The sequence below is a fragment of the Megalopta genalis genome, chromosome 1 (assembly GCF_051020955.1).
Source record: "Megalopta genalis isolate 19385.01 chromosome 1, iyMegGena1_principal, whole genome shotgun sequence".
Classification (NCBI taxonomy): domain Eukaryota; kingdom Metazoa; phylum Arthropoda; class Insecta; order Hymenoptera; family Halictidae; genus Megalopta; species Megalopta genalis.
The window spans coordinates 43,906,602-43,931,980 of NC_135013.1; the positions used below are offsets into that span (position 1 = coordinate 43,906,602).

A 25,379-nucleotide genomic window follows, 5' to 3' on the forward strand; every position below is an offset into this window, starting at 1 on the left:
AATTTTGTGGCAACTTTCTTTATGAAACCTTCACCGATCAAAATGTGTAGAGCTAAGGCGGGTCTCCATCTGAGAATAAAACTCTCGACATAGTTGCTCTGTAGTTTAGTCTTCTATAATATATCTTGTAGAGTCTTGATTCGTTTTGTGAGAGTAGTTATCTGATAGCAGTCCTAGTACAACTTGAGCCACGAGACTCTGCATACAGCTAGACAAGACCCGGAGAAGGGTAAGGAGCCTGGCAGGTCCACGTACACGAAATTATAGAGCAACTATCGAAAGTTTAACTCTCAGATGGACACCCGCCTTTACGCTGTACATACTGGGCGAGTCTCGTAACACGACGATCTCAAATAACTCGTAAAATATTTGTTGTATGAAAAAATGTTTCAGGTAGAAGTTGTATGACACCCAGGGGGACATATAGTATTGTAATCAGTTTTATGTTATTTTGCTTTTTTATCAAGATATGAAGGTCACCTTCAATTTTTTAAGTGGAATAGTTAATATTTCTTCCCAAATTCGGATAAAGCGTTGAATCCTACATAAAAAAGTATTACATCAAACGCGGCCTAAGATACGTAGTTACTTAGACATTCGGAAAATAAGTTTTATTTTAAGCGATGTTTGAACTGATGCCCTTTACGATCAATACAATTACGCGATATTATTATTAGAGAAGGAGAAACATTGTCAAGAGTTTATGCTGTCATTGCATAATATGCACGATTGATACGTTGTTGCATGCATTGTTACCAATGCAGCATTTAGGACATTTTAGTGCTTTCCAATACTGATCAGCTGCTCATAAACAAAGTAATCCGACAACGTTGCGTTAACAATCATGTTGATTAATGGTCTTTCTTAATAAACGCGTAATTTACTTTTATTAATATCTCATAAACTATGTATCTTAGACTCCATTTGGTGTAATACTTTTTTATGTAGTATTCAACGCATTAATTAACTATTTCATTTAAAAAATTGAAGGTAACTTTCATATCTTGATAAAAAGGCAAAATAACATAAAACTGATTAGAATACTATATGTCCTCCTGGAAGTCATGTAACTTCTATCTAAAACATTTTTTCTTACAACCAATATTTAACGAGTTATTTGCGGTCGTCATATTACGAGGCTCACCTTGTATAGTTTCCTTACACCTTGAAAAAGAAAAATGTAACATAGTCCCTCAGTCGAGATACACATTCGATTGTATACTACAGTAAGTGGGACCACCACCTGTGCATATCTGCGTACAGAAAAGAACCCAAGGTGCGATAGAGACGCGCTCGCGCATGCATCAGAGCCGAGAGCCTGCCAACGCCGACCTATCCGCCCGCATGAAACCTGCGCGCCACGAGGTAAAGCTGCCAGTGCTATTCGTCGCCGCAGTGCGATACGGTCGATAGAAGAAAACGTGGTCGACGGTCTCCGGTGATTGCAGCTGCAGCAAACGTTGCGTCGCGGCGACTCGTTCGCTCCTCGCCGCCGTCATTTTGTGTTGCACTCGAAAATTTCCCAATAGCCGCCCTTGACGCGAGGGTGGCTACGTTCCGCCAGCTGCGTTCTGCTCTTCTCGTTAAGCGAAACGACACCGCGCGCACAACATTGGACCGCGGAGACATTCCAACGGGACATTTGTGAAAATATGACGACGTAAAAATGACCGGTGGGATCGTTTTTGGAGAGAGGGGGTCAATTTTATGGTTTCGCGATCGATCAGGAAGCGCAGGGAATACCGAATTCTTTAGCGATGTGTAAAGTGCCTCTCCGAAGAGTTCTGAAAACAAACGAATTTACACAATTGTGTAACGAATTTATTCATGCTTGCAGAAATTAGCACCATCGGTACAAATGAAAGGGTCGCATTCCATGTTTGTTAAAATCGACTCGAATTCGAACGCGCAGTCGACGATCGCCAACGCGACGCTTGCAGAGGTCAGCTGTTTTTTATTGAGGAATTCGAAGAACGTGGCGGAAGTGCGACGATTTCGGGCAACATGATCAAAAGTTCGCGGAGTTGATGACACCGCCGCTGAACTATAATGCGCTAGCGGCTCGTGCAACAGTGGATCGATCGACGCATGCCGCGTGTAGCGTGTAGTGTATAGTATTATAGTGTTTTGCGTGCTGCGTACGGCGTGCCGCGTGGCGAGCCCTGACATTCGACTTTCGTAGAATCTGTTTACGCGGCATTCGGCTCGGAAGACCCCGTCAGCACGAAGTGGCGTGAGACGAGTGGGGAAAAAAGGGCGATTGCTGCCGCGCCGCGTCCGCACGAAAATCATGCCGCGCGGTGGTATTCCCGGCCTTGACGTGACGCGCGTTCCATCCTATTCCATCGATCACTATCGACATCTGGATTAGGTCGAATCGCGAGCTCGCCGAACGACGACGTGCTCTGCGACAACCGCGAGAGGATCAGTATCTGCGTCGCGCGACGTGTAGTGTGTACTCGCTCTCGCCGTTGTTACGTGTGTCGGCCGATAATCGATATCGTAAAGTCGTAAATACACCTGCCGCCTGAATGAACGAACCCTTGTCTTGTTGTCATAGTCTTGCGACGACCGATGCGATCGGGGCCGATACTCGATGGACATTTTCGCGGTCACCGTCTATGTATACATAATAGTTGGAGTTGGAATTGTGAAAATTTATTGAAACAGTGTTAGCTAGAATTTCGGTGGCCAGAAGCTAGTTTTCAGTGCCGTTTCGTTGTGACGTCGAGTTTCTCGAAGGGAAATTGGACCGAAGGAAGCTTTACTCGGATGCAGTCTCCCCTCCAATGCGAGTAAATCATGTTGTGGTACTCGACGGATCGCTAAACCGGCGGAGAAGAGCGCGCGGTGGGTGGGCTGGCTGGCTGACTGGCGCCAGGGGGTGGTTGCCGATCGATTCTGCAAGGAGAAGAGATACTCCGATAGATGTTCGTCACGTAGATATTACGTTTTTACGACGAGTCATGTGCCAAGAAGCGTAATTCTGCGACGCGTAGGGAGGGTTCGGGTTGGCATCAACGGTGAACCGGGAAGGAAAGAGGGGAGGAAGGGAGGAGAGCAGCAGGCGGTGGTGATTTTTCCCAAGTGATCGCTGGCGCCTCTTTGTCGTCGTCGTCGTCGTCGTCGTCGTCGTCGTCGTCGTCGTCGTCGTTGTGGAAAATCGATTTATAGTACCCACCACCCCATTGCCGCAGTACAATGACCTCGAAACCGGGAAGGTCTTACAGCGTGAGGTAAGGATGATCGTGAGTAAGGATGCAGGGGAGACAAAGAAGCAACGGGTATCCGACGCGGCGGAGAAAATAACCGTTTCCCTTTAGCATACGTCCCGACTCCCGACGTCTGCGACTTTTGCTACGCGTTTTTCTCTATTTCACTTCCGGCCCGTCTTTCCGTGGTTGCATTTTAAACGACGCTCGGTCTAAAGTTAAGCGCCGCGCATCAGCTTGACGTTCAGATGATACCAATCGGTTCGTTGCTTTTGCGAACGTGCATAACTAATTTTTTGACAAGGCGTCGCACTTTGGGGCAGACACGCGCTAAACGTGATAAAAAAAACATGTTGTGTCTGAAATCATGTACGTCTAATTTATTTCTTTATTTTATACGGTTCAAATACATATTTGGTTTATTTTTAGACTTTCCTGATGCTATGCCACTTATGCAATTACTATTTCTAAGTGTGTCGTTTTATACTAAGATCTTTAAAATTTTATAAATATAGATGTTCTAGCTGATAATATAGCAATATATAAAAATTAGGAAGCATTTGTAGGTAACATTCTTCGTGTATTCTTTTTTTTTAAATTAAGAGTATCATCATACTCTTAAAATGTTTTATGAAATTATATTTTATAAGATTTATTTATCATATAAGTACACTGATATTTTAAGCAATATATGAACTTTATCGCGGAGACAGATTATACACGTTTTAATTGATATTATTATAATATAACAATATCGACTCTGATCATTTCTCTTGCGTCCTTTGAGTAGGACGCAGATTTTGTATTGGTCTTTTTTCTTAGACTTGATATTATAGGACCCAACGTAATTAGAAACCTGTCTAGAATTACCATAATACTGAAGGTGGCATCAGTAAGTAATATTAGGAATATTAGTAAGTAACAATATGCAAATAACATGTAATTCCATAGGTTAAAGAAATATGTCTCCGGTGGGTAACCTGACCTGTTCAGGCTACGCTCGCATATGCTGAAGCCACTGTTTATTTCACAACAGCAAACAATAGCAATTTTCACAATAGCTTTTAGCAGCAACCAAATTTTTTTTTAATAATTGATAAAATTTCACTGTTTAAAATGTGATCAAAATTAACACTGTATCCCATTGTATCCATAAGTAAAAAATGAAATGATAATTTAATATAGTCAATTAAGTATAACTCAGAAGGTACTAGAGACATAAAAGTGCCATTTTGGTATAATTTAAGTACATACTAAGTAAACCTATTTTGTATCACTTGTCATTTAATTTCAAAGAACAAAGCGGCATTTATAATACACGATTTTCATTTCACATGATTTTGATATTGACTACTTTAAAGTCATGTACATTTTCTCTCCAAAACAGGCAAATGGTAAAAAAGGACATAGCACATCATAACCTATTTCTCTAATTAACTATTAGTAAAAATTTCCTTTAATATAAGCATACTTTTATAAAATGACTTTTTACTGCGTTCGGCGTGCGATTATCCCATAGTGTGTCGCACAGTGTACAAAAACGCCCAAAAAGTGGATAAACTACAATTTTTCAAAGCAAAAGAATTTTGTTCATTTGACGTGTGATATCATTAAGTAATTGTTCAGTTATAAGGAATAATGAAAATTAGCTTCAAAAATTAACTTTAATATTGCTAAATTATATCTTTAGTTCTGTTTTTGTTAGTTTAAATACTGTGAACTGTAATCCTTATTTCCTCATATTGGGTTAAATTTGTACACTTTAGAGAATACTTTTGTTATTGAAAATTTTATCTTGATGACTAAACCATGAAGTTTTAATGTTAACATTACTTTTGTGATCATGTATCATCTTGTCTGACGCTCCTCTTAAATAACAAACGAAGAATACCGTAGAACAGGCAGACTTTTCCATGGAAAGTATGTGCGAATATGTCTAAAACAATATCCCGAAAGAAAATCTTATCCACATTTGTCCGAAAAAATAAATTAACGTTTTAAATGCAAGAATACAGCAGAATACCAATGTACAATTAGTGAGCTTGCACTCGAATCTAACAAATGAGTGTATTGCAAAAACAATATTAATTTCTATATATTTAAAAATTTCTATATTGGTATCAAAAATTGCCTTCAATCTGATAAATGAGGAAACTTATGCAATTTTATATTAATATTATATATTTTAAACAAAACAGCAATATTATTCGATGCATACGATATGGAGATTTTTACAGATCACGAGTTTAAAATAAATCATTGTTACTGAACATTGAGTTATTCGAACGGTTTAAGTGAAGGATGAAAGACAATAGGAATAAACAAATTAAGAAAAGTATTTATATCATTTTTGTTAATATTCGTACATTTGTTTTGTACACTTGGTTTGAAATATTGATGTTTCTTCAATTTGACGTTCAAACAAATGTTCATAGATATAAAAACTTGCTAATAAAAACTTGAAATATATTGTCAAGGTTATCGTTCTGAACAACATTTCTTATATAGTTACCGCCGAACGCTTAGGAGATATATATTATTTATATATTATATTAAATTATTATTTATTACATTATTATTACATTATTATTTATATATGATATATATTATATTATTATATTATATATTATATTTATATATAGTTATATATATATATTTCAGGGTTTTAATAATATTTACAGGGTTTCCGAGATATTCACAAAAATACATTTCAAATCTACTATACAGTATTTCCTGCTTACTGTTACTTGTTTGCGGTGTCCTACTGTACACATTACACAAATTTAGTAACGTTTACATACGGAGATGGTTGTGGTTAGATAGGCGATGGGACGGTAAGGGCTGGCCGCTAAGCCGGCCTGACCATACATACAAAAAAACAGGTAAGGTGTAGAACATTGCTGGCGTAGTCGGGCCGGCCGTTAGGCCGACCTCTCCACCCCCTCGCATACCTAACCACAACCAACTTTGAATGTAAACAGTGCTAAAACGTGTAATGTGAACTGAAGGAGGTCACGGAAAAGTAAGCAATTCATCTTGTAAGCAGGAAACATGCTTACATTTATATGAAATGTATTTTGTGAATATCTTGGAAATTAAAGGTGTTTGGCGGTAAAATATATAGAAAAAAGTTGTTCAGGATGATGACCTTGATAACATATTTAAAAGTCATTGAAATCGTAATTTAGTAATTTAGTCATTGAAATGTATTTTGTGAATATCTTGGAAATTAAAAGTGTTTGGCTGTAACATATACATATAGAAAAAAGTTGTTCAGGATGATGACCTTGATAACGTATTTAAGAGTCATTGAAATCGCTGTTAAGGCCCCTGTTCCGAATTATTATACAAGACGTTTATATTCTTATGTAGAAATTATGTATACATATACTTGCATGCATATTGCATATTCTGAGTGTAGTAAACCGTTGTATTGCCACAAAAAAACGGAAAAGTTACGCAATAATGTAAGAGTTCTTGTCCCGATCGGAGGATTTAATATGACTTGTTTTCTTTCAAACTCCTTTTTTTTATTTTTGTAAATGATTTTCTGCAAGCGTGAATGATGTAAATAGGTCTGTGATTCGGCAGGAATCTCGTTGGACGCGCTTTCCGAAAGAGTCTGAGGATTTGAGAGAATATGAGGTACATACAGTTACTCACAAAATTGAGCGTACACTTTTTTAAAACTGAATTAAGTGACTTAATTTTTTTAGATAATAGAGGAACTAGTATACTGGACAATGATTAAAATGTCTTCTTTAAATTTTGCTACTACTTGGAATGGCGAAGAAAAAATTAAAAATTGTCGCTTTTTTTTTAATTTTCTTATCTAGTCTATAACGAAAATTTAAAAAATGTCTTTCGTAGATCTCGGTAACTTATATGCATGTTAAAAATTTTATTGAAATCGATTGATGCGAGTTACAGATCAGTTGTTACGAGTTACAACAAATTAAAGATGGCAAGAATCGCATTTTTGTCGCGATTTTGATCAAAAACTATAAGAAGTCCGCAGTTTTTTAAATCCTTCAGTGCCAGTAGCTCGACTCTCAGTTAACCGATTTCAATCAAATTTTTAGCATGTATATAAATTACCGAGATCTTATAGAGAAATTATAGATTCAGATAAGAAAGTTAAAAAAAACGACAGTTTATAACTTTTTCTTTGTCATTCCAAGCAGTAGCAAAATTTTTAAAAGTTAAAAAAGTTATTGCGTTTTAAAAGGTGTACGAACACTTTTGTGGGCCACTGTATTTGTATATTTTGAATGAATACATTTTAAGTGTAATCATTGAAACATTATTGACTCCGGGATAGTATCCGAAACTCGTAGAACGAATCATAGTAATTGAAATTGACTCGTTTTTGTAAGTATACATATATTGAACTTGATCCCATCTCTAACAATTACACGAATTGCAATAAATACTTACCGTTACATTAATGCAATAAATACGTTATGGATTTTTCATTCATAAATTTCTGGAAATTGTCTTAAACCGAAGAGAAAGTACTGAATTCAAAAGCAAGTGTTCAAAGACTGGAGCATCGAGCGTTTTCATGTACTACTTAATAAACATTAATTCTTCAAATCGAATACATTCGTCCAAAAGGAAAATATATCTTAATTTTATATTCTTTAACGAGTTAATAAATATCCCACTTATTCTAAAAATATTAAATATAAATTAATTATACATGTAAGAAGGAAACAGATTTCTGGATTATCCTGTGTTATAACATTTTCTCTGTATGATATATTCCATATTACAGAAAGCTCGATATTTAAGAAAATGTAAATTGATGTCTATTCACTGGGCATGTCCAATCACTAGATTTACTTAATTAAACTAGATTAACTTAGCTGACAAAAGTGGTTAATGCTGCAAACTTGTTTCAAGATGACTAATCGTATATCCAGCAATTGGTGTAAAGATTAAAAATAAGGGAGGCAAAGTTCCTTAGTTAAAGTTTCATTATTAGAACGGTTGGTTGTATAATATAAACAATCTACTATCTGAACAGCATATTCCCTTCAATGATTAAATAAGTTGTGTTCACCTCTTTCCTTTCCTATCAAAGTAAATACAGATGTGTAGTAGCCCCACTCTTTCGACAACTTCTTTTTCTACGTACCGCTATGCTAGTCTGTTTTTTAAAGGAAAGATGTAACGTTACACTGGCGCGGTCACAATAATTACGTGGAAGTAAGGAAAAACGCCGCGTATCGCAATTTTAAACAATTTCAGTTTATCCATTAAGTGAGCAATAGAATATGAAATTCAGCTATTTATAAAAGGATCATGAAAACAAATTAGATAGGGTCAAAGAAAAATTGTACGGAGCAATTGGTGATCAAAACTTTAAGGAACAATATCTCGAAAGTGAAAACATGTTTTTCGTTCCAGCCACAGAATTTTCCACTTCGCTTCGAACACACAAATGACATTATTACGCAATGATTTTGACAAGGTGGACAATTATTATGACGCACTCTACAAATTTTATGCATTTATGGCAAAAAAATGAAACGGTAAAATTTAAAATAGTAAAAACAGTTACCGAATTTACGGATATCAATATATTATTTTCAACTTCTTGAGATCATTAAAGAAAGGACGAATTTTTTATTTAACTTTTCTTTTCGTGCAGTCGATGTAGGAGGTTTCAGTCTTTGATAAATATCCACGGTCTGCGAATACATTGTTCGCTACGATTACAATAAAATATTTTATTTTTTTCTATTTCTTTTATTATTTTTAAATTTATTTAACAGATCCGTACTGTTTCTTTTCTGCTGTAACACAAGAAGGATGCAGATCCAATAAATAAATTAAAGTGTGTTGAATCGGTAAAAAAGGTATATTCGCGTATTCAGTGTTTCTTAACGCGAATATTACTTGACCATGAACTAATAATGTATTTTTTTAACGTGATATAATATAAATATTTATTTCGTAGTTCGTAGAAACAAAAGTACATACATCGTTGGTTGCAGCGAAATACAAATACAAATACAAAACCTATATTGCTGTAAACATTGAACTTCAACTAAAATTTCCCACTCCATTATACATGTTAATTGTAAGTCGTAAGTATTACATGAGAAGTTGATCCCTCATTCTGACGAGGTATTGCAGCGGTGCGCAGCCCTTGGGAATCAAATGTTTGAAACCTATCTTGGACTTTTAACGAGAGAACAATGAACTTATTGATAGATGCTGTTACTTATATAGCCATTACAATATTACAACATCTCATATTCCGAAGCAATCTCCTGGAAGAGAAAGGCGCGGCATGGGAAAGGTAACTCTCGTGTTATGCGCTCACGATTCTCTTTCTATTACTTATTCATTGGCTTATGATATTTATTCAGGTCTTAGATAACCATCGGTAGCCGTTCCCAATTAATGTCACGCTTAACAAAGATTTCCTATTCCTTAGTAATATTCCAATGGGTTCGTTTAAAACAGGCACTTAAAACCGATATGATTTTCATCCCGGCATTGCAGTAATAAAACTGTTTTAAAACCAATATAATATCGAAATCCTCAAACCTCTTCGATACGGCGATTTGCAAATCATGATTTGCATTTGATGAATAGAGGAAACTAAGGCTAGAAGTTCCGATTTTGAGAAAACATAAAAATTGACTAATGCAGTCAATTTTTTCGTTTCTGACTAATTTATTGTTAAATTTATTCTACTTTAAGATTGTCAACTCAAATTTAATATATTGCAATAAGAGTTTTTCATAGAAATTCGTTTTTTTATGGTCAACTACTACTACCCCGTCGTGGAGCAAGACGCTCTGAGGTAAATTGTTACTAAAAAATGAATGTTACTTTCTAATAAGATGTTTCACTCTCTAATGAAATAAAACGCAACTTTATTAATAAAGTTTGTTTATTAACTACGGATTAACAGAAATACATATGTATCTCTGAAAGAAAAAAATATACTATCTTCGGCACAAACATTAATGTAGTAAGATGAAAATAATAGTCTAACATTGTGATAATTTAGGAACAACTTTACTTAAACCTAATAGAAATAATATTTTAAACGAAAAAAATTAGGTATCGTCAAACGACTCATTAGAATCACAGTCGGGCAAATATATGATACAGTATTTACTTTCTTTGAACCCAGCTTGCGTAACATACACTACTAAATCCATTCTTCCCTGGGCTGTGATTTAGGATATGCATCGCAACACAACAGGAACTATTTGTATATTTGAGGTGGGGTAAGTTGTTACGGTAACAATATACCCCAAGTCACAGGGACAACTAGTTTCAATTGATACGTGTCACAATGTATAAAAATATTTTGTTTATATATTTAAATATTCTAATAAATGCTATTACAACAGCTCTTGAATGTTATTTGATTTATAAGAACAGAACAATAGACGGTATCGATGTTAAATAATTAAACTAGATACAAAAATAATGCAAAATATTATTAATTATATATATAATGCAAAATATTTACTTACCTAGTGAGTGACTACTATCTTGTCTAAAACTACACGTTTCACTGTCGCGGACGCTGCTAAAATGGTTGACGGCGTTGCGTAATTGGTCCATGCTTTTTAAAAAATTGATAGCATAACGCAATTCTGTTTTATTTGAAATATATTACCATCGGAACATCTTACCCCCGGAACTTCTAGCCCCGGTCTCCCCTATCGATCGTAAAGTTAACCGATAACGGATGTAACACGAGGGCGGCTATAACAGGTTGAATATCTCAAAATATTTGATACATGCTATTATAGGATTCAGATGTATAGGATGTATGCGTTAAGTTTTATCACCAGTTTTTAGACATTTTTGGTAAGGCAATAAAGTAGTAGGTGAGCTATATGTTCGCATATTCTCAAATTTCAAAAAATGTAATGTAATCTAACGTAAAAAAATCAAGATCGCATTGACATTTTTAAATAACACCATATGCCTACAACGTCATAGAATTGTTGCTGACGTTAAGACGAATTCAACGGTATATTATACTATGATCTTGAAATGACCTTGAACTCGGAAATTTTGTACAAACGTAATTTTAATGAAAACTTATTTCACGCAAAAAGATATCAGATTATATTAGATGATCGAACTGCGACCCATCTTTACATTCTTTAATTGTATTATCGAAAATGACTACAAAATGGTGACAAAACTTAACGCAAACACACTGTCTAATGTAAAATGATATTTGAATCACACTCATCTATCATGCTTAGGTAAATACGAAATATAGTAAATTCGGCTCAATTGTTTTTGTTAATAACTCGTAAACAAAGACGCGGATTGCATATTCGCTAATGGAAAAGTTACTTTAAATGACCTCAGGAATCACCCATTTCCGGGTGTGAATATAACTATGGGACACGCTGTATATTTGTGCTGACTTAATTTGATGTTCCCTGTGTCGTTCTCTCTTTCGACATGTATGCCAAGAATATTTATAACTTTACCTAGATCATTAATTTTAAATTTCTTCCGTATTAATTATCTTGAACTTTTCTAACATCCCTAAATCCTTCGCTACGACCAGTATATCGAAAACATAAACCAATAATATGAGACTGGCGTCCGCGCTGCTCACATATACACACGAATTATTAGGTTAGCAAGAAAGTCATTTCGATTTGCACCAATTGATAAAGTTATGTTTGCATTAGCATTCTTTTGTTAAGGTTATAACATTTTTGTCTTCAGCTTTGTTAGTTGACACGTTTAGGTTATTATAGAAACAAATTCCGCACAGTTTTGTTTACAACTGATAGTTTGCTGTAAATTTTAATATGGAGTGAAAAAATGAACATTTTCGACACATTTTACTTGTTTAGTTTCATAAAGGCAAGAAAGCGGCCGAGACTCACAGAGATATGTGAAGTTTATGGCGTCGATTGCTTAACAGAACGCACGTGTTATAATTGGTTCCAAAAATTTCGTTCTGAAGATTTTTCACTCAAAGATGATCAACGTTCTGGTTGACCTTCTGAAGTTGATGATGACAAAATCAAAGCCATAATTGAATCGAATCGTCATATTACGAGAGATTGCAAAAAGGTTAAATGTATCACACACAACAATTGAATATCCCATAAGATGTTTTGGACTTGTTTGGATTCCGCATGAATTGAAAGAAATTCACTTAACATAACGAATCAGTATTTGCGATATGCATTTTAAACGTAATGCAATGGACCTTTTTTTGAAACGAATTATCATTGGTGGTGAAAAATGGATCGTTTACAATAACATTAATCGAAAAAGGTCATGGTCCAAGCGCGATGAACCAGCACAAACAATATCGAAAGCTGAATTGCATCAGAAAAAGATCATGCTGTCAATTTGGTGGAACTATAAAGGTGTTTTGTTGTATTTTGAGATGCTTTCAAGCAACTAAACGATCAACTCAGATATTTACTGCCAACAACGTATGAAATTGGAGGAAGCAATTTAAGTGAAAAGGCCAGAATTGGCAAATCACAAAGGAATCGTGTTCCATCACGACAATGCGAGACCTCATACATCTTTAGCAACACGTACAAAATTATTGGAGCTTGGTTGAAAAGTCATGTCGCATCCTCCATATAGCCCCGACCTTGCACCATCGGATTATCATTTATTTCGAAGTTTACAAAACTTTTTAAATGGTAAAAATTTAAATAATAACGATAGCCTTAAATCGCACTTGATTGAGTTTTTTACTTATAAGAACCAGAAGTTTTATGAGCGCGGAATCATGAAGTTACTGAAAAGATCGCGAAAGGTCATCGAACAGAATGGAAAATATTTGGCTGATTAAAGTCCATTTCTTGTATAGAAAAAAGGGAGTTTTATTTCACATTGAAATACCGAAATTACTTTCCTGTCAACCTGTCAATAATTTGTAATTTCTGTAAACCGATGGTCTTTAAATATTTATCTAGGATTTGATACCAGTTTCTGTCTGCTTGCTTTAACCCGTACAATGGTTTGTTTAATCTGCACAATTTTTCTTTTGTTCCAAGTTCTACAAACATTTTCAGTAGTCGCATGTAGATGGTATCTGTTAATTCACTCTGTACGTACGCAGAAGCCATGTCAACGTGATGCCTATGCATCTTATTCTCTACTGCTCCCGCTTATTAGCGTACTTTATTAAGTACGTATTATCTTGTATCGAGCAAGGAATGCGAAAGCTTCGTCGAAATCGATACCCTTTTTTTGTTCATTTCCACGAGCTACCAACCTTGCTTTAAATTTTTTTATTGCACCGTCTTGGTACTCTTTCATTTTGAATACCCACCTGTTAGTGAGTATTTTGGAATTCTTTACTTTGTCTATTAGCTCCCACGTTCTATTTCGTATAAGGGAGTTGTACTGTTTTTCCATAGAGACTAGTCATACTCGTCTTTGATCTCTCTCTTCATAGCCTGGACAACCGTCCTTGGCTGCTCACAGTGTATCTGGCTAACATTCGCTTCTTCGGCCTACCTGTTTTTTCCAGTTTGCATTAATTTTAGACGACTTCTCGTTCTTCTCCTAATTGGTGTCTCGTTTTCATCCATGTCTTCGTCTTGCCTGATTTCTTCTTCCGAATTGTCCTCTTGCGACTCTTCCTCGTTGCCTTCTGCAACTCTTCATCGTTGCTTTCTGCAAACGCTTCCCTCTCTTCATTTGTTATTGTGCTATTGAGTTCATTTTTAGTTGGAGCATTAAATATATTTTCGTTTTCCAATATGTGGTTTTTTATGTCTTCATGGAATCTTACATCTCTTCTCGCTACAACGTGTTTTGTTCCATGTTCCGATAACCTATCACTTTAGATTCTTGTGAATATCTAACCATTTCATATTCGGTACCTTTTGGCATGAATTTGTTGATTCCTGACCCCTTCTGCAACACAATTGTTTTGCTTCCGATGATTCTTAGGAATCCAATATATGGCTTTTGGCTTGTCCATTCTTCGTATGGAGTCGAACTATCTAATTTTCCGGTTGTGCATCTATTCCTTATAGACTTATATTATATAAGACGCCCATAGACTCATTGGTAACTGTGACTCTGTCAGCATTGTATGTGCCATTTCCAGTAACGTTCTATTAGCGCATTCGACGATCCCATTTGATTGAAAAGCACATATTTGGATATTTCTTCCTTTTCTAAATATTCCCTTGCATTGTCGCTACATATTATTTTATCGACTTACCAATCTGTTTTTCGATACGAGCTTTGTATGTTTTATAAATGCCTTAAAGATTTCTGATTTTTCTTTCAAAAGAGCTATTTCTGTGTATCTTGTATTTTCATCAATAGATGTAGCGAAATATCTTCTCCCTCTAGAGAAGATGTTCTCATAGGATCACATATGTACGTATGTATTAGCGCTAAGCTGTCCTTCTCTCTGTTCTTTGATTTTGAAAATGGTAATTGTTGTATTTTACTGAGATCACATACATCGCATCCTTGATCCACTCTTCGTTTCATATTGGTATCATATCTATAAACATACTTTATTGCTCGCATGAGAGCTGGGTTACATATAGTGGATCATTTCTTCTTGATGCTGTCAATACAATTCTACAATCCCTTCGCTTTACAACAGTTGAATAATCATTGAATGTTACCTTATATCCATTTTTAGTTATGCCGGGGACTGATAGTAGATTGGTTCGAAATTTCGGTAGCCACATTACATTTTGTATTTTAATGTTACTTACTTGTTCATTTCTTATTTCTCCTTTACCTAGGGAATAAGTGCTGCTGTCTGTAACTGTACATACCTTTTCTTTGTACCTTTCGTTTAGAGTATTGAACATTCTTTTACCTGTGTACATATGTGCAGTTGCTTCACTATCTAAATACCAATTGTTTGACGCGATGGGATTAGTGATTTCGATTTGACGCGGGATAGTGTTAAGTACACTTGCCATCATTGTCTCTTCTATGTTATTTCTTAACGTAGTAAATTTCCGCTTATCCCTACAAAATCTAGCTACATGTAGAGTCTTACCACATATACAGGGTGTCCCAAAATTATTGTACAAGCGGAAAATGAGAGATTCCTGAGGTTACTTGAAGCAACTTTTTCCTTAACGAAAATGCAATCGAGGCGGTCGAGCCAACGAGCGGTCGAAGCCCAGTTCCGTTCATTGGCTCGGCCGTCTCGCGCCTGCTGATCTCGCCTTTCATTGGTCACCGTGTTTCGTTAATAACTCGTAAACGAAGCCGCGGATTGCATTTTCGTTAAGGAAAAAGTTACTTCAAATGACTTGAGGAATCCCTCATTTCGCGCTTGTACAATAATTTTGGGACACCCTGTATAACATTTCTCATTATGCCTCCTATTGTAGGAATTCTCAGGCCTCTGCTTCTCTAAGGGTTCCCTCTGTGGTTTCGTCTCTTGAAAACTCTTCTTATTTGACAATTAAGCTGTTCCTTCATCTCCGCCTTTTGATGCATCGTTGTTTGCTTTTCTGATCTCTTCTTCTAGTAATTCTATTTTCAGCTCGTCTAGGGAAGGCATCCTCTCCCTGGATACAATAACTACACAAAATGTTTCATACTCTGTAAGCAGTGACGTCAATAGCATAATTGGCATTACTGTTTCTGGTATCCCAGCACGCTTCCTTTTAGCACCACGCACGAGTAGCAATGGCATGTTCAAGAACACACTTAATCGACTACTCTACGTGGCGCTTCCAAAGTCGCATCGCACACAGTTGCTCCTTTGCCTTGTTCACAAAGACAGCTCTTGCCCAATTCCCTCCATAGGGGGTACTTACGATGGGAACCAGGTTAATTAACCAACCGAGAAGGTGGCTGTTTGCTAACTATGACTAAGGGTGGCTGATCTCGGATACTAGAGTGGCAAGCCACACCGACGCTTCAAGCGACCGCACATTGCGTAGGCCGTAACAACTGGCGTTTGTATAACGATTAGCGCGCGAATAGCGAGATTAGGTGAGGTTAGTTGAGTTGCGTGGGCACTTAGACGAAAGAAACCGCTGGAAATGAGTGGACAGCGGACGGCGTAAGAAGGGGCCGTACTGATAACCAGGGGCAGTTGGAGACCTACCAGCCTCTTGGGAGAGTGAAATACCGGCCAAGAGTCGCGGCATCGGATAATAGGGACAACTTTTTTCGGGGAAGCAGTTGATAACAGGGGCAACTTTTTTTCGACGAAGCAGTGAGTTCGGTGAGTTCTACAGAGTTTCCTTCGTTAGAATTTCGGTAGCTCGGTTACCTGCTCTCGGCAAGCGCTAATGTAAATTGCGAGTAGCACGTGGCGTTCGCGAGAAGCACGTGGTTTCCACGCCGGTAGTAATTGTGAGAACCGGTACTCGCAGGTCTGCGTCGCGGCCTTTCGAGCCTGTCATCTTACCTCGAGCTCAGAGGCATGTCATAACCGCCTCGAATATTGTAAATCGCGTCGAACTCGGAATAATATCGTATAACACCTCTTTGGATTTCTCTCAGTACCTACTGTTACTTTCTGAAGAAAAAAATATAGCCTTCCATTTCAGAAAATTAGATTGATCTTCAGATTTCCTGTACTACTCTACCTACAAGAAAACAATTAATACTACATGATGTAGCCCGTCCTACCAAACAACTTTTGTAGGAACATTTTTGTAATAATTATAACTCCTTCCGAGATATCCTGTTGTACTCACTTAAACAAGAAAACCTGTATAACAAAAGTTCGACACGGGTGTGCGAGGCAGACTCTGTTTCCTCATATGTATATGTATATAATTCAATCTACACACATATGTAGGTACTAATGTACACTGCCACAGCACTGGAGAAATCCTCGCGTGACGAAACTTGACGCAGGAATCAAGATCGAGGCACATCGCACACAATAATTGCCTTTCGTGCGGTTCTGGTCTTTAAAGGCACATGCATTTACACACGTGTGGAGTTCAGTTTCTACCATCATCGTTACAAATATTTCATGAAGTGACCGTTGTCTATGAACAGAGGACGCAGACATCAGTGTTGAATTTCTGCGTCGGTGTGGCAAATCCATAAAATGATTTGTCTAGTCTGTGCCTCGTCTGTGGTATGGCATACATCTTGCGGCGGATTCCCACAGTATTACATGTCCTTAATGTACGTTCCGAATTGAAACAAAAATAGATTTTCCCTAATCCCAAATCCGTCCTAGAAATCGTTAACCAACTGACACTAGTACCCTAATGTCCAATACATGTAGACAATAAATTATTACAGAAATTCAAAATGAAAACAAGTATGTTAAATACTTTAACATGGATTCCTGGATGTGTTGGTCTCATCGACGATGAATCTACCGACAAAGCTGCAAAAGAAGTTCGTAGTCCCCCATAGTCTAGGGGGTAACAATTGTAAAATGACTTTACCGAACCTAAAATCCCCTGTTAAAAATATATTTTTATAAAATACAAATTGAATTAACAGCAGCCGACCCGAACTTCACAATATAAAAGCAAACGTTTGTGAAATCTTAAATGACCCTCTAATTTAAAAAAAAAAATGAAGTCGTAATCCTTCTGAATACATTTTATATGACGTGCCCATCAGTATTCATCAGATTTTATTTGAACGCCCCAGGTTTTCCCTGGAACAAATCAAATTCTCTATTAATACTTTAATGGCCGCACGTATACGCAGTCAAACGTAGCCAGGGGCTAGCAATATTTTTGAAGAATTAATTTGAAAAAACTTTATGTAAATTTATCAAATAATTCAACATGTGCGAACATAAAACAAAAAAGAACAGCACATTTAGTACAATGTAATATTTTTCCTTTGTGTGATAATTATTAAAGTAATTACTTACATGCAACGGTACTTAGACTTACACATTAAATATGTTCTAATTTTATTCGCGTAGCAAACACGACAATCCCTTCGTACACCCTTTTCTATTACTGATATTTTAACTAATTGACGTTTTATTCCTCCGGCTAATCTTTCAATTGGATCGGGACGAACGACGCGAGATGTAGCAGGATCACCATCATTAGTTTTAATTCACGCACTTCCTAATTTAAGTAAAAAATCCTGGTAATTTAATTTCCGAGTGGGATCGGTATTCAAATGTTCATATATACGGAACGAGTTAAATATGGCACAATTTATTAAATAGAAAGAAAGTTTCTTTGTCCATTCTTTTGTATTTCCCATAAACTTCGACGGTAGCATCACACACATGAGTGAACCGCCATTAAAATGTTAAGAGGGACCTCAAGTCAAACCTAAACGATGATAACATTGGGAACGTAATTTTCTTCTTTAAATCCATTAATCTGTATGTCGCTAATAATCTCGCAGTTGATGAGATCAGGTTAAAATAAATAAACTTATGAATTAATTAATGTAATAAATAATAACGAATAAATCCACGATTTAAGTGATCAGTGTACGTTTAACAATCTAGTATTTTACAAGTGATATGGTATAAGGTTGAACCCTCTGAAGACGAATGTCGACAAATTAATAACATCAGGACTGTAAAGCCTATTTCAAAAGTTATGAGCATATCATTCGAGCCTGTACATAATAAAAGATCAGAATGTACTGTTCACTTTCCCTATTATATGAGTGTTTGATACACTATCTAGTTCACCGAGGAAACTACTTAAAAAAAATCCTTGTTCGCAAAGGATTAATGGCAAGACTTATCTTGTACCCGATAAGTGCTACAAAATGAGAAAAATTGTTTCTATGTTTTCTGTATTCTTGGATTCGGACAAACATTTGAGATACACAAAGCTCCAAGGCTGAAATCATGTTCCATTTTGGTTCATTGTTCACGCTAATCTTGACTTCCTTTATTGCCCCAATTCGACGGCAAAAAGCCACAATTACGTTCCCGTGTTCGTTTATGGCATCGAGATATAGGCGTCAAACACTCGCAGTACGTGTAATCACTAATCAGTTGAATGGTAGGATCCAAGCATGGGCCGCACCCATCATCCTCAACTGTTATCACGAAGTAAACCAAATATTCGATAAAGATTGCATTAGCCGCGAGCATTTAATATATTGTAGGCATGTACAGACCTATGAATGTATGTATACATATATATATATGTACGACATAAGTACATAGATATCGATATCAATTCTGTTCTTCGGAAAGGAAGTCTGTGAACGGAATAAAAGTATCACGACAGTTGGTCATTTTATCGATCGAACCTAGTTTCGTGTAAGGTGAAGACCTACCAACGGTCGATTTATAAAAACCGAGTTCGGGCCAAGCCCGATCCGATTTCCGCGTCTCAAAGGTCACCGCTCACTTTGCGAGGCCGAAGAGCGATGGTTACAGTGAATGTGAATTCATACGAACTGGCGTTCTGTCGAATAAGTCAGAACGGATTATCGGACGAATGTGACAAATGATGGTTACTATCATGCGTTTTCCTACGAACTAGCGTTCTGACGAATTCCGTACACTCCATCAACATACAAGATGATTTCTCGATCAGACATTAGTCATCTGTAACACACAGTCAATATGGACAACATCGACGAGTTTTACTTCTTAGAGAACCTGGTTTTGAAAATTGACAGTATAATATATTGTAGTATAAAACAACTCATAATACAATGACATAACTTTTTTTAATTTAAAAATTTGTTAACTAATTTTTTGTAACATACTGCTGATAATATTCTGATTAAAATGAGACCAATGAGACATGATATAGTTTAGACAAATATTTCTGATTAAAATAAGATCGAACACACACGATATAATTTCGATTACATTTATTTATTGAATATTTATTGTGTAATTCATTTTATTGCATTATCGTTGTGACTAAATAATATCTGTATATATAGTGTATTTCAAATATTCTAAAGTATTCTATTTACCACACGTGTCATAATGATTACGTATACATTAAAAACTGCATTGATATTATACATAATTATGCATATACTAATTAGAAACGTAAAAAATGATATTCTATATTAAATTGTTTTATTGTGTATCATCCTTGGAATCGTGGCCTACGGTGATGGTTTTCTTCTATTTCTTAATAACAAATAATATAAAAAGAAATTAATTTACTTGGTTGCAAATTTTTATCATTGTATGAATACGTACTTATTTAATTTTCCTTGCCCAAGAAAAATAATTTTAATCCCTGCACAATGCATTGTATGCAAGGTGGTGCTCTTTCACTGTGAGATGTCATTGTCTCGAAGGCCCTACGTAATTCATTGTTGTCAATTGTGAATTGTCAAGTCATTCCAGGGTTGATGGAAAAAATACAGTAAACTGTCTTTCGTACTCTCCGTCAAATGCTTAGGCTCGTTCCACTGAATCTCCGTCGAATTGAGCCATGTCTTCTCCGAATGTCGTCGTATTGAGCCATGTCTTCTTCGAAGGTCGTCGAATTGAGCCATATCTTCTCCGAATGGCAGTCGAACGTAGGTCCGAATAGCATAACTTCGCTGATATTTTTTTTCGAATGACATACATAACTTCTTGGACGTTGCCTTTAATATTTCATGTGTTAAGAATCGGTTTTTCTAATGCTTTTTTCGTAAATAAAGTATCAGTGAAGTTATGCTATTCGGGCCTACGTTCGACTGCCATTCGGAGAAAACATGGCTCAATTCGACGACATTCGGAGAAGACATGGCTCAATTTACAAGTTACTTATTACGTATAATGAATAAATATGGTTCAAAGCATGTCGTGTTTCGTATCATTTTAATTGGAAAAATCTGAACAATATATTAAAAAATTTTTAATGTATAAAAAATTACCGTTTTTATTCTAGCATTACAATGTATACATAGTAATATACACCGGCATGCTGACCGCTGCCTTTCCAAATAGTTTCGTCCTATTTCTCTCTCTCATTCACGAGGTGTCGGTTACTATAAAGACGAGCCGCAAGACTCGAAGAATTGCGACTTAGTATTCTTATATCTATCGATTACAATACCGACCACGCGTCATTTAGAGAAAGACATTACTGTACATTCTTCAATTTTATTACATGCAACATTGGAGATAGACAATTACAGATAATTATACAGAATTAGGATTAGCTCACCGTTCTCGTAAACTAAGGTCATTTAGTGATATCGTGTGTAGAGAAAAGTTATTGTAGTAAAAGTTCGACCTTGACAACATACTTCAAGCCCACCGAAATCAGTCCTTTGTTGCATAAAACACAAAACTCGTTTAATTTTTGGTGATTGTTAGACAATAAAATAAAACTGAATAACAATTTAAAGTTCCTTTTCTAACACTTTTGAATTATTAAGAATAAAAAAACATTTATTATAGAAACTGCCGAAATGTTACAAAGAAGACTTTAAGAAAAGTGAAATTATCATTAATTGTATTTTATGATTTAGCAATGATAAAGACATTGTACATATTTCGTTGGTGTATTACTTATTTATTTTTCCATTCAAGAGTAGCAAGATTGAAGTAAACTTTCATACTATTTGATATCTTAAGATTATCTTAAGATATATATATATATATATATATATATATATATATATATATCATAATCTTTATATCTCAAGATTATGTCTGATAAAAAGATCGACCGATATTTCTTCTGCTTTTGGGGAGAATAAAAGGTAAAGAAGAAAACTGTAGATTTCTGTTTGGAAAGAAAAATTAAGCTTGACACGAAAAAAATACCTTGGGAGGAACAAGTAAATAGAAGAATAAACAAATTAAACTTTCTATTTAGCACTCTTTTTTTAAAAATGCGTTAGTGTCTGTGGCTCTCTGCATGTGAATGTCGCAGGCTTTTAGAAAAGATAGTTGCTGAAAGATGATCGCTATAAAATTAATGCCACTGAATATCAATCTATTAGCATATCGACATTAGCTATCATTAGATTGTATTATAAAGTGGCAACTTTACTATCGAGTAAATAATTATTGAAATGGATAAGCATTGCGTGAAACGTATAAAATTGAAATGGCAGTTCACGCGATAAGTACACTCACTGCGGAAAGTATGCTGACAGCTACTCAAAGGGAATAACTTTTTTAAAATTGGTCCAAATGGCTTGAATTTTTTTTAGATGACAGAAGAGCTAGTTTCCTAAACAATGACTATACTACTTTACTTTTTATTTTGTATTATTTGAAATGACAAAAAATATAAAAAAATCATGTGTTTTAATTTTTTTATTTGAGACTCTAACGAAAATTTAAGAAAGTGCGATATGTAGATCCTGGTGACTTATATGCGTTCTGAACATTACATCGAAATCGGTTGACCTTGAAATAAGTTGTAACTAATTAAAGATCGCGAGAATCGCAGTTTTGTTTCGATTTTTTACGCTTTCGACGAATAACTGTTAAAAATCTGCAGTCTTTTTGAAATCTTTCAACACTTGTAGCTTGACTATACGTGCAACCGATTTCAATGAAATTTACACAATGTATATATAAGTTACCGATAAGTACCAAATGCATTTCTTAAATTTTCATTATCGGCTCAGATAAAAAAGTTAAAAAAACATGAGTTTTTTTATTTCTTTTTGTCATTGCAACTAATAGCAATGTAAAACAAAAATAGTGTTGTCGTTGTCTAGGAAACCAGTGCATCTGTCATTTAAAAAAAATCACGTCATTTGGACCAATTTCAAAAAAGTTATTTCGCTTGAAAAGTTGTCAACGTACTTTCCGCGGTGAGTGTAAGTACATACTCGGGAGATGCATAGAAACGTAAACCGTAACCATTATATCGCCGACGATAACCGCAGCAGTTCTAACCTGATCTTACAAAAAAATCGCATTAACATAATATGTAGTCGTTCCGCGATAATTGAACACACACTTCTGACAACCGAATGTAAAAGCCATTCTTCGAATCCACACCTGCCCGCGAAAAAATTAAAGTACTCGGTTTCGTACTGTTGAGGCGCCGTTGCGTAAGATTATTCTGAATCTTCTACGGTGAGAAGGTCAATTCACGCCAAGGTATCCATGTCGAACGGGTAATATCGTTTACAATTCGAATTTGTTAGGAAAGAAAATGTGAACGAATCAATGGACTCAAATCTTTGTCTGGGATGGAATCTATTGGGTTGGCAACTAAGTAATTGCCGATTTCAGTTATAGATGTCTCTCACTCCCATTTTTATGATATCCGTAAATGTTATATTATAAAATTATTATTATTATTATTATGTTATTTTTTATTATCCGTGAATGTTAGCAACTGGACAAATTGAATGCAGCGGTCAAGGAAAAGCGACCAGAATTCGTCAATCGTAAAGGTGTCATTTTCCACCAGGACAATGCTACGCCGCACACTCTTTGTCCACTCGGCAAAAATTGATGGATATTGGTTGGGAATTGATGTTACACCCACCATATAGCCCTGATCTCGCGCCATCGAATTACCACTTATTTTGATCCCTGGACAACTCCCTTCGTGGTAAAACTTTTAATGATGATGACGCTGTAAAATCTCACTTAACTCAGTTTTTGGCCGAAAAGAATCAGACTTTCTACGAGCGTGGAATTTTCAAGTTGTCAAAGAGATGACAAAAGGTCATCGAACAAAATGGAAAATACATTACAAATTAAACTTCATTCCAAGTAAAAAAAAATTTTTTATTTCATTGAACAAATCGGCAATTACTTAGTTGCCAACCCAATACAATTTAGTCTATAGATACTGTGGTCGAGACAAACTGGCAAAAGTAGGGAAAATTGAGGAAAAATGCTGTTATTCGTAGCGAGAGTACTTTCGTTAACCTTGTTTTTGGAAAAGATTTCAAAATTCTTACATTTGCCGCGTCAAAGGCAAACTGCCGACCGTTTAACTGTATTTCTCTTGATCCAAAATCGGCATCCAAAAACGTAAAATGCGACGATTTCGTCACGCGTTTCTTCCCCACCGTGTTAAATCGGTTGTACTATACTCTGTACTCTACACTTTTCATTCTTTTACACGCGATGTCTTCCACTTTAAACAGCGTTATGCTTTGATATTATGTAGGCCTAGTCCGTCTCTGCGTTTCTTCAATTATTTTTAGCTGAATTTACTGAAAAGATTCTAACACAATTATTTTTAGTCAGTTTATTTAGACGTATACATGGTGGACTCAGTAACTCTGTTATAAAGCGATGTCTCCGATATCGCAGAAATACTTAAGGCGGAACAAGTTCGGAAATGCTTAACACGTTGAGCGTCGTGTCAGTCACATATGGGTGACACTAATTTCGAACCAATTTTGAAAATTCATTTTTATTGTATTAGGTGTACCGGAAAGTTCTGTCCGATAGTGTCACTTCAAGTTTCAATCCACATACACATGTTAATTTGAGACATATATGACTATCTCTCTTTATCATTGCATTTACACACATGTACTCTCCTAAATAAACTGAAACAAAGATGTCTCATGTCATTATTAAGTGAGACGCGATCGTGAAAACATGGCTACCGATGATAATGCCAGACCACATGCTGCTTTGGCGACTCGTCAGAAAATCACAGAGCTAGGCTGGGAAATACTGTCACATCTACCATGCTCCCCAGACCTAGCACCCTCCGATTATCACTTGTTTCTCTCTTTGCAAAATTTTTGACAGGAAAAAAAATTCAAAACTGAAGCTGATATCAACCAAGCACTAGTTGAGTTCTTCGCCTCTAAAAATAAATCATTTTTTTTTAAATGGCATTTACAAGTTGCCATCACGCTGGCAAGAAGTCATAAGTAACGATGGAAAGTATATTCTACAATAAATATTATTAAATGTATGAAAATTGTGTTATATTTCAATTCAAAAACGGACAGAACTTTCCGGTAGACCTAATAATATGTTCGAACAAACTGAAATCCAATGTCATCCATTGTGATAAATTTTAACTTTCTAGTTTCAGTATAATTAATTAAATTGCTTTGACTTTGAGGGAATTTTAGTGGTCGATCGTTGGCGCTGAATGTGTTAAGGAACAAATTGTTTGAAGGAACACATATTGTGGTGGAAATTATGGGATTATATATTTTTATCATAATATCATGATAGCTAAGATCAAAACGAATCCAATAAGCTATAGTAACATGATCATCACGTGACCTTAAGTCGAGCATCGTATTTTTCGTCGCGATTTGAATCGTCGCGTCTCTAGGGTGATATTTATTGTATTGTATTGTACCTTGTGT

General features: G+C 35.8%; 1 protein-coding gene across 4 annotated transcripts in view; it reads left to right on the top strand.

The window, feature by feature from the left end:
- The first annotated feature begins 1,377 nt into the window (after nt 1–1,377).
- The window catches only part of LOC117218897 (uncharacterized), a 195,601-nt gene continuing 171,599 nt past the window's right edge, over nt 1,378–25,379 (top strand). For 2 of the 4 annotated variants that reach the window (XM_033468080.2, XM_033467918.2), the window contains exon 1: nt 1,379–3,236. In XM_033468080.2, coding sequence (XP_033323971.1) covers nt 3,202–3,236 — 35 coding nt within the window. In that variant the 5' untranslated portion in view covers nt 1,379–3,201. Of the gene's footprint in view, nt 3,237–25,379 lie in introns of all 4 variants that reach the window. The other 2 variants (XM_033467663.2, XM_076528284.1) reach the window with 2 other exon arrangements.